At 42.8% G+C, this 10721-nt stretch overlaps 1 protein-coding gene across 1 annotated transcript in view; it reads right to left on the bottom strand.

Annotated features, from left to right (window-relative positions):
- Positions 1 to 10721, bottom strand: part of TMEM242 (transmembrane protein 242) — a 34342-nt gene that overhangs the window by 12968 nt on the left and 10653 nt on the right. Inside the window, exon 4 of the mRNA XM_019548626.1 lies at positions 7724 to 7861. Coding sequence (XP_019404171.1) covers positions 7724 to 7861 — 138 coding nt within the window. The remainder of the gene's footprint in view (positions 1 to 7723; positions 7862 to 10721) is intronic.

The following is a 10721-nucleotide window of genomic DNA, read 5'->3' as shown; positions in this document are numbered from 1 at the left end:
CTAGGAACCTATGTGAGCGGTCAGACCTGGCTGACTGCTCTTCCCAGCAGATGTCTGGAAAGTTCAGGTTACCCATGATGACCATGTCCTTTGACCTAACTACCTCCATGAGCCAAACTTAAGAATTCCTGGTCTAGCTCTTCCCCTTGGTTGGGAGGTCTGTAGTAGACCCCCATCGTTAAGTCTCTTTCCCCTCGACTGCCTTGTATTCTAACCCAGAGCACTTCAGCGTGTCCCTCCTCTGACTCTGCTACTCCATGAGGATGTGTATTCCTCCTTAATGTAGAGCGCCACACCCCTGCCTTTCCTCCCTGTCTGTCCCTCCTGTACAGCCTACAACCAGATAAGGTTTGGCACCTTATGCAGACAATAAGAAAATTATATGATGTTAATGATGATCAGTGGGCATGTCTACATGAGACTCTGACTGCGCAGTGGCCAAAAAATACTGCACAGTACCATGTCACAGCATGGACAGTGCTAATGCATTAGTGAGCAGTATTGTTAGGTTATTGTTCAGTAGCATCAACTAAAAGATGCTTGCTGGAACTACTGCACAACAATTATGGTTACTGTGCATTTATTTAGTACTTGCTTATACAAGTAGTAAATAAATTAACAGTAATTACTGCGCAGTAGTGTCTTGTCTAGACGTGTCCAGTGACTACAGAATAATACGCACAGGAAATTCAAAAAGAAAAGTTAATGCTTAGCTGTTCTTTTAGTACAGAAAATGCATAGGGGTGTGTGAAGTGGGCCCTATTTGATTTGGATTCAGATTTGGCCCAAATCAGGGACAGTAATTTGATTTGTTGATTTGGATCACTGTCCCTGATTCAATTCAGCCGAATCTGAAGATTTGATGCCGATTCAGAGAATCAGCAACTCAGACATAGACACAGCTTTAAAAGTTTTTTCTACATACCTTGAGGTACTAGCATGGTTCATGAATGCTGTGGTGCTGGAGAACATGGAGCGTCCCACAGGAGAGCAAGGGGGTGGTCCTCCACGTGCTCGGCAGCGAATCCAGTCCACTTCCAGGTCCATCAGGGAGCCTCCCCCACACCCTGGCTTGGTGATCAGCTGCAGGGGAACCCTGAGTAACTACCCCAGACCCAGGAGGCACCAGTCGCCAAGCTGGGGAGGGGGGAGCGCGCACTCCAGCGGACCCAAAAATGGACCAAAGAGCTTCTGGTCCACTTCTGGGTCTGCTGCCAAGCGTGCTGGGGAGCCCCCTCTGCTCCTGTGGGACACTCCATGTGCCCCAGCATCACAGCATTCACAAGCTGCCTGCTACCTAGAGGTATGTAGAACAGACATTTGAAGATATGTCTGTGTCCGCATTGCTGAATCTTTCCGAATCGATTCAGAGGGTTCCGATTTAATTCAGTGAGATTAAAGGGTCCTCTGATTCAATTTGGATTCAAAGATTCGGCCACTGAATTGGGTCAAATCTCCGCCAAACTGAATTGGGGACTGAAGCTTTGCACAGCCCTGAAAATGCAGACTGCTCTTTATTAATGAAAAATGCATCCTATCCAAATTGTCTCTTGACCCAATAACCTTTTAAATATGACACCCTAAAATTATTGGAACTTAGAAGACCTTGATGGGTGCTGTTACACTTCCCTACAAAACACCCTGGGCATTACTGTTTCAGTGCTGGTCCATCATCCACTTAATCGGTTTTAGGGGATATCCACTTTGCCATGGGAAAGGGATATAACCACTGTATCTTGGTGTCAAACTCTGGCACAAAAAGCTGCGTACTGTAAAGTAAAAGGAAACTAACTCTAACAATAAAGCTGTTTAGAAATGCTATCACAGCCTTATTTTCCTAGGCCGCAAAACCCATTAGGACCAAATAAAAAAACTAAAGCAACCTCACTGAACTGGATGCAGATATCATGACCCCAGTGTCAGAAACAGAGGACAACTTACATTCTCCGGTTGCTTCTACAATTGACTATTTGTGCTAGTGCATACGTTTGTTATTGAAAGGTTAAGGGCATAAAAGTGACAGTAGACACTATCTTGACTTGTTTTTAAGCCAAAGAAGAAACACTGCCACAAAAACTGAGGAGAAGTACTTTGCTGCTGCTTCTGAAACACCGGTTCAGATTGATTAGAACCAATTCCTGGGAAAGGTAAAATAAAAGCAGTTGTACTAGCTTTTCCTATCCTTTCAACTCTGACTTTCTGTAAATGAGAAATGGGTATCAACTCTGACTTTCTGTAAATGGGTTCAATGGTCCTAAGTCTGACTGTAAGATATTTCTTTACCATTTGCAAAATTCAGTGCAATTGGCAATCTATATTGGAAGAACACAGTGCCAAATGTGAACATCTTAGTTCATTGTTAGAGAGAGATGCGAGGAATACAGACTATTTGTCTGGTCTAAAACTAATGCTTGTGTTCTCACACTGTTCCCACAGCTCTGGCTTTTCCAATAATTCACTACAAAACACAAAGGAAAACATGAGTCAGTGAATACAAAACGCAAAGCTAAAATATTTGTGAAATGTTACCCAAAACATGGTAATTTTCTCTCCTGCCACCAGATGTAGCTGTGGTGCAAATACAGACAAGCATTTCCTAAAGGTTCCCTCCAGTCCTGTCATTGGGTGGCAGAGCTGGCAGACTGCTGTTCTTGGCAGAAGTACTCTTGCTCTTATCAAATCTCTCTGTGAAGATTTTGTTTTGCAAAGAAGTAAATAAAATCTTCCTCTCTGATAATTAAATAACATAAACCAGCTCTGTTAAATATGCCCTGTCTTCATAACAGTAAATTAAAGATCACAATCACTCCATCATTTCCACCTTTAATTGTCCCAATTTTGTCAAGATGGTTCAAGTTTTAATGCTTTATGAAGACTAAAACCTCAGTCTTACAACCCTCAGTTGACTTGTTTCCTTCATCCACCTTTTCTAGAACCTTAAATAACACATTAAAAAGTACAGTATCTTATGTTTTTAATTCTATACTTCCACGCATGTGGTGAACAAGTGGCATCAGATGCTTACCACATCACTTCACATAGCTTTACAAGTGAGGATAGCTTTTATGGCAGACTATTTTGCTATCAGAGCTGAAACCATGCAATAAGTATCCATAAAGCTTAATGTTTGTGTGTCATCTCTACTTACAAACCCAATCCTTTTAAACCAAAGTACTGCTAGAATGACCAGGGGTCAAAGCACAGAAAGCAAACAGTACTCTCTAACTCAGTGGTTCCCAACCTTTTTTATACTGCAGACCAGCAGGAGTAGGATGGGGTGCATGGAGCTAGCTGCCTCCCTCCGGGGGCTGCCTTGCTACCCAGCTTTAACCCTATACGTGATTGCCCGGGCAGACAGACGAGGGTTCGAGTTACCACAACCTGGAAGCCAACCACTCACAACCCAGAACCAGTGGTTGGGAACCTCTACTCTAGCTCACTACAGTTCTTATCTCCCTCTCCTTTCGCTCTCCTTCAAGGTCTGACAAGCAGCTGCTCTTCTGCATGTGGCAGTCACAGCTTCAGGAAGTTCTGTAGGTCAGCCAAAAAAACACTGCAGCTGCTTAAAAGCATGCTAGCAAGACAGATGCTCAAGGTTTTCCAGCTGTCCTGATTTCTTCAGTGTGGTTGCTCCTCATCCATCCACAAATCTGGCTGCTTTCTCCCCCCAAATCCCTTGTATACTACTCCCCTAGACTGCACTGGGAACCATAAGGATAGGGAGAATTCCCCTTTCCTTTATTCAGAACTTCTGTGCAAGCTTTCAGTGAAAGTCCAATACCTCCTCTGCTAAAGCTTAGTTCCAGCAAAGGGATTTATGAGCACAAAGCCTAACTCCTGTATGGTGGCCTGTTTGTGTCAGTGGGACACTACTTGTGAAAGGGTTTGTGTTGGCAGATCCCTTTCAGGTTAAGGAATTTACACAGCTCCCTTATCTGGCAATTGAAATAAGTGTAGTGACCAGAGTTAGCATCCTATGATACCAATGCATTAATATCAGGTATCTGTGTTATCAGTCAGAGTTACCACATTTTCTTCAAGAACTGAAAATACTGCAGAGTGGGAAGAAGATGGTAGCAGGGCCAGCTTAGTGATCTGCAGGTCTCTAAGCTTAAGGCAGGAGGATAAAAAAAATAAAAAATTAGAGCAGCATGTTTGTTCTCCAATCTGTTCAGCTGCCAAAGGAGAGATCTGGCTGGTCTGTTAGTTGCAAATTCAGCCCACACTTGCTGGCATTGAGAGAATCAATGTTTTTTTTTTTTAGAAGATTAGCAATGGATAGTAATTGCTCTGTCAGAAAATAAAAGCTTCTCTGAAGTCATAGGTTCAGGTCAAAAGAGTCAACTTGCAGCCAAGTTCCAAAACCCCTATTTAAATGCCTGCATTAGTAGCCTGGGTTTTCAGAACCGCTTATCACCCACAAATATCACTGAAGCCTACGAAAGCTGCAGGTACTTAGCATATTAAAGTTGAGTACCTAAATAAAATATCCTAAGTATGTTTGTAGGAGACTAACTGTAGCCAGCCAGATTTGAAATGTTGGCCTTCTTTTTCAGCTTTAATAGTTTTATATGCAAAATTCAAGCATAATAGTAATTTCCCCTAGACAGGTTGTCTACCAATTAAATTTGATTTATTTGTCTGATGCCTCATTCCACAATAAAATACACTAAACAGGGTAACATTTTAACAGACCATTTTGTAGTGTCTGTATCTCTGCTCACATAATAACAATATTTTTTTCAAAATTAACTTGTTCCCCTGAAACAAGTATGTTTAAGAGCAGATCCTGGTCTAAAAGATTGTCTAAGAGCACCAGCAAAACCAGAGCTAACAAAGTGCTAGCAAATAAAGTTAAATAAATAAATGTTACAGTCTCTTTCATAGCTCCCAAGGGTCCAGAGAGTTGCTTTCTAAACCTCAGAAGATGCTTTTTGATAGTCAACACCTGCATCTATTTTACGTTGAAGGCACAGCCAAAAATGCCAGGAGCAATCCAAAAAAATCAAATACTTTCTGTATTCAGAAGAAACACCTTGTTTTAGTCACAACATTTTTCATCTCCAGCATGCACCTCAGATATTTTAAACGTTCATATTGAGTTCACTAGGTGAGATCAGAAGAAGGGAAAAAACCCATGATAGCAGTTATTATTTTTAAATACCAATATTTGATTAAGCAAGAACAAGCATCAATCATAATCATAACTGGGACCTAATAATTTCTCTAAGGTTTGAAAGTTAAAAACCTAATATAAACAACCTAAACAAAACAAAATACACATCAGTGGGAAGCAATCACTTCAAGCCACAGCATCAAAGAGGGGTCTGCTTCATTCAGCACCTGAGGTCTATTCAGTATTGCCAGCTCTTACGACTTCTGGCATTGTTCTTAAAATCTACACTGCAGGAAAAACTTAGCTCTTTCTTTTATGTATCGATCTATCAATATAGATATAGATGAAAGAAAAAGTTTATTTTTTCAACATTCCCAAAGCGTAGACTTCAAGATCAATGCTAAAAGTCATGAGAGTTGGCAACACTGCTAATGGCTTACAGTGTAACCTGCACCTCTGTGCAATAGAACAATTATTTCTAAATGTCTCAAGTGAGAGCCTCTTAAAGGCCATTCACAACTTATTTTTCTCAGCCAACCATAACAACAGTTAATGGAAAGCAATTTCAAATACAGATAAAAAGATGACTAATGAGAAATATTCAGTTAATCTCTGAGGGACGCTGTGCTGTTGTGTGGACCTGAGGAATCAATGCCACTGTTGCCAGGAGGCGGTAAGTGCCTCAGTTCTGTCACTGTCATGTGTTGGGGCTCAGCCAACTCAACATGTTGTGCTTGTTGTTTGTCTGAGACCTTCCTAAGCAAAACAGCCCCACAGGGAGACTACCAGGCAACCACAAAATACAAAGTAAGGGGATAGACTAACAACCGTATCAATACCAAAGGGTACCAATACAAGCTGTTAGGATGCAACTGTCAGGTCTGCATGATTCTACTTTATTCAGGGTAAAAGTTAAGGTAATTTAGCTAACATGCACCACTCTGGGACCATGCAGACTTAATAGTTAGACTATAACAGCTACTGCCTGCTCCTAAGCAGAAACCTCTCTCCCTTTAAAGATGTTTAAATGTAGGTAAAACCCCCACCCCACCTATATTACTGAGCTGGGCCAAATCAGACTGTTCATGCAAAAGTAGTTTGACTGAATAGGAGCAACCTAGTGCTTCTGATACAGCCAACAGCCAGATGAATGGAGTGCTGGGTCTCAGTGTGCAGACAATGTAGATGGGTGTCCCCATCCTTTTCTCCCCATTGTATCCCAAACACTGCCTGAAAGAGACTGCTTGAATTCAGGCATTTACATCTTTCTTCTATGTTGTAATGGAGGGCTTTGCTTGTTTCTGCTTGCTCCCACAAGCAATCAAGCTGCGGAAGTTAAAAGAAAGGGACAGTGAACACCATAAGTTGAACCCAGGTGTTTGGATAGGAAAAAGCCAAAGGAAGGAGGGCTATAGACCATGGAATTACTAGTGGAGGTAATATGAGGCAATTCAGAGTGGGGACCAAGGATGGAGTGGAGATATTGAGACTGATTAACAAGGGCAGTATGGACTGGGGGGGTAGTTTCCCCTGAATTCTAGAAGGTGAGAGGGAAACTCCTGGCCATGGAGATTTATGTAGTTTGTCAGAGAAGCCAAGGACATTCTCTGTCCATTAGCATTTCAACAAGGGAAGCAGACACTTCTGCCAAATCTGCAGACACAGGGGACTCGCAGGTCATGGTCCATTAGTAAGGACAATCTGAAATGCCTGTGTGATCTTCACTGCTGACACTTAACACAATGCAACATATCTACACCATGTTGGGCTATGCTAGGGAGCACTGGTGTGAAAGAAAACACATCTTGCCACTTGCTCCTACTCTGCATGTGTCAAGCACCAAAAAAACGTAAGGCAGCTACTGAGAGAGGTCACTGCTGCTGTAATAAGCCTGCCTAAGTCTGAAAGTGACACTGGGCATGTTGAAAAGGCAGCTATGCTGTGTTTCAGCATTCAGCAGGATGAGTTTTCAGTGGCGCTCCCTAGCACAGTCCAATGTGTTATAGACATGCCACTGGGGTAGCAAGGTGTTTGTTTCCCCATCTACTTGGCCCTTAATGAGCATACCAGAGGACTGCCCATCCTATGTAACATGAACCCTCTAACCCACTTTCTTTCTACAGAAACACACCAACAAGCAAGTTGCCTTTTTTTTTTTTAAATATCTTTGGGCTATTAAGTCCAGGAAGTACTAATAAAAAATTAGATGCTTGGATGCTGCAAGTCTCAAAGGCACTGAAAACAGGCAGACTGACACTGAACACAAAAGTCACACTTTGCCGAAAGAGTTAAGCAAATGACAGTTTGGTGTTCACTGTTCTCAGCACACAAAGTCTGTGGTTTCCATTTTGGTCTGTGGGCTGGAAGGGTAGCCCTTATGTAAAGGAACTGAGACTGGTACCAAGAGTCCCTCCCCCAGAACACACACACAGTGCTTTCTCCAATAGTCTCTTTGCGGCTGGTATGAAGCATCCTTTGTGGTATATAGATGCACTCTATCTGGCTGCCCTCCCTTGCAAAGAGACACTGCAGGGCTGAAGTTGGGTGGAAGATGAATTTCACCCCAAATGTATGGTAATTCATAAAGCAATGATACTTGATACTCACGCTGTGGACTCCCAAAGCCTTCCAGATAGCAAAGCTGATCAATCCCACTCCACAACAGGCATACAAAGAACCCCACCCTAGGGCTCGCAAGGCCAGTGATGAACCACTCTCTGGTAGTGCAGCTGTGGCAGTAATACCCTGGAATAAAGAAAAAGTAGTGAAGATGAAGTAAGGAAAGGATCCTAAAAAAAATCTAAGCAAGGAAATATAATAGAGTTCTAAGTGTCTGTTTAGCAAACTGTACTAATGAGACACGGTAGTGCTTAACAACACCAGAGAGCTGAGCCAGAAGAGCATGGAGCCTCCAATCCTCCACCCTAACCTTCTGAACCAGGACTTTGATGCCATGTGGCCCCAAAAGTGCCACATGGGCAACAGTCCTGCATGAAGCTCTGCAGAGCAAGCAGCTTTTACAAAAGTTTCCCCTGTCCTGTAGAAAGGCCAAACTAACTGCAGCAACAAAAATAGTGTTTAAGAGCAACCTCCCTACCCAAGAATGGATGGCATTTTTGCAGTTTCAAGTGCCCTGATGTAAAATGTTTTCTGGGGATGAGTGATTGACTGACAGGTTGGGGGAGAAGGTGAGATGACTGAGTAGAAGTCAGTAAATGGGAGGTCTGAAAACATCTGCACAGCCCCAGACCCAATGACATCAGAGCATAATGATTCCCATAAACTACCCCTGGAATTTCTCTCTTCCAGACCCAATGACATCAGAGCATAATGATTCCCATAAACTACCCCTGGAATTTCTCTCTTCCAGCAGTTTACGTCTGCAGATCTACACTTCTGCAGCATACAATCAGAGAGATCCAGAGAAACATCAGGGACCCATAGATCCTTCAACTTCATATGGAGAATATTCCCCAGTGGGTGAGGGAGTCACATAGAGGGAAATGGAGGAGGCATCACCTAGAAAAGTATTGGAAATGGCTTGGTTGTGTTTTGTTATTGTCTTGGTTCTGGCCCTACGGCACTGCTTGGATCTTACTTCTGTCACTGCTTTTAACTTACTTCTCTAGAGAATCTATGGAGTGGTAAAACAGAGAAAAGTAATCAGTCTCTGCGCTTGTCATTCTTGGTCAGAATAGTAAGATATTTTTATTCCATTTATCCAGATTCCAAAGCATCAATTTACTAAAGAAATACTGCAATATCATGGAATCATTCAGCTGGGAAAATCATCTCATGCCAAACACAATGGAGCCCTAGTCACAACTGGGGCTTCTGGGTGTCACCATAACATACACTTCCTTGTCCTTTGTATTCAAATCACCCTTTGATAGTTTGCTTTGTGCGTGCCATTTCAAAGGGCCTGATAAAGTACGCATTTACTCCAAAAAGCCTATGCATCTGTGATTCAGTTAGTTCAGTGGTGCCTTTTGACTCCACAGGCTGGATGAGCAGTGCCAGGTTGGTCTGTGTGCCTTCACAGGTGCGCCTGATCTCCCTGTGCAGGGCCGGCCCAGCTAGGGCTGATCCAGCTGTGCAGAGCTTAGAAATTTGGCAGCAGATAAGCAGGGAGTGCTAATTGTCACTGCTCCCCTGCCACCAAATTGGACTTGTGGAGGGCCCTGTGGACTGGGTGACATGTCTCTGAGAGTCAGATCTGGGCTGCGACTGCAGGTTGAGCACCCCTGAGTTAGTCTATAAGGTGCATCTCTACCTGCCTCCTGCCTGGTTTCAAACTAGCGCAGCTAGCTACCTCTCTATACGTATGCATCTTTGCTAACAGGTGTATATGGAGAGATTTACAGTCAGCATTAACTAACATTTACTCACAACAGTTGATTAGTATGCTTATCTTCCACAGGATCTGTGACTTCCAGAATATAAATGTGCCGTGCCAGATGGCACCCATGTACAAACTGTAATTTTTTTTCAAGACTACCCCTGTTCATCTGTATGTACACATACACAAAGGGCATGCTAACAATAAAAAGCCTGAACCTGAGGCTCTTAGTCACCATGCATAGTCTTACTGATTTACCTGGGATTATTTGGGTAAGGGCTCTAGAAATGGGTCCTAAAACTTTCATTACTCTATGAAGCGAAATTCCTGATCAGACCACATGAAAAAGTCAAGACCCAGAGTGTACCTACCTTAACAGTGTTCCCATCCAAGACCTGGTCCTAGAAAAACCTGGACATATTTAAATTTACAAACATGTGTTTCCACTGAACCAATGGTCACATTAGGCATATGTCTAAGTTCTTTCAAGTCTGGGGCCAAAAAATATTTTAAAGTATGAAAATTAGCCCTTAGGTTAAAGAGAGCTATTCAAGAAATACTAAAAGGCACAAATTTATTAATTGTGCAACAAAGTTAACAAGCGCACACAGGCAGACAAGGTTCTTTGGGTGAATCTGATATCTTTTATTAGACCAACTAAATAGTTGGAGAAACATTTTTAAGCAAGCTTTTGGGTTCAAAAACCCTTCGTCACGCTAAGGAAGTTTCAGCAGTTGGTGTGTGCTCTTCCTGAAACTTCCTTAGCTGGCTGCACATGAGACACCCCTATATTAAAAAAAAAATTATCCCCAAAATTAATAATTTTCCCTCTTTTTTCATTTGTAGGATTTAATTCTAAACATATTTACCTGATTGCAGTATATACACATACAAGAAAATTCATAGTTTCATAGTTTCTAGGGTTGGGAAGGACCTGAGTAGATCATCTAGTCCGACCCCCTGCCATGGCAGGAAAGAGTACTGGAGTCAAACGACCCCAGCAAGGTGTTCATCCAGCCTCCTCTTAAAGACCCCCAGGGTAGAAACCAGCACCACTTCACTTGGAAGTAGGTTCCAGATCCTAGCCGCTCTGACCGTGAAGCAGCGCCTCCTGATGTCTAGCCTAAATCTACCCTCTGCCAGCTTGTGACCCTTATTCCTGGTCACTCCTGGCAGTGCTCGGGGGAACAGGAACTACCCCAATGCCTGCTGATCCCCTCCGACCAGTTTGTAACAGGCCACTAGATCCCCCCTCAGCCTTCTCTT

The sequence above is a fragment of the Crocodylus porosus genome, unplaced genomic scaffold (assembly GCF_001723895.1).
Source record: "Crocodylus porosus isolate Cpor-Errol unplaced genomic scaffold, CroPor_comp1, whole genome shotgun sequence".
Lineage (NCBI taxonomy): Eukaryota > Metazoa > Chordata > Crocodylia > Crocodylidae > Crocodylus > Crocodylus porosus.
Note: the sequence above shows the minus strand (reverse complement) of the source record. Positions and strands in the feature narration are given on the sequence as shown.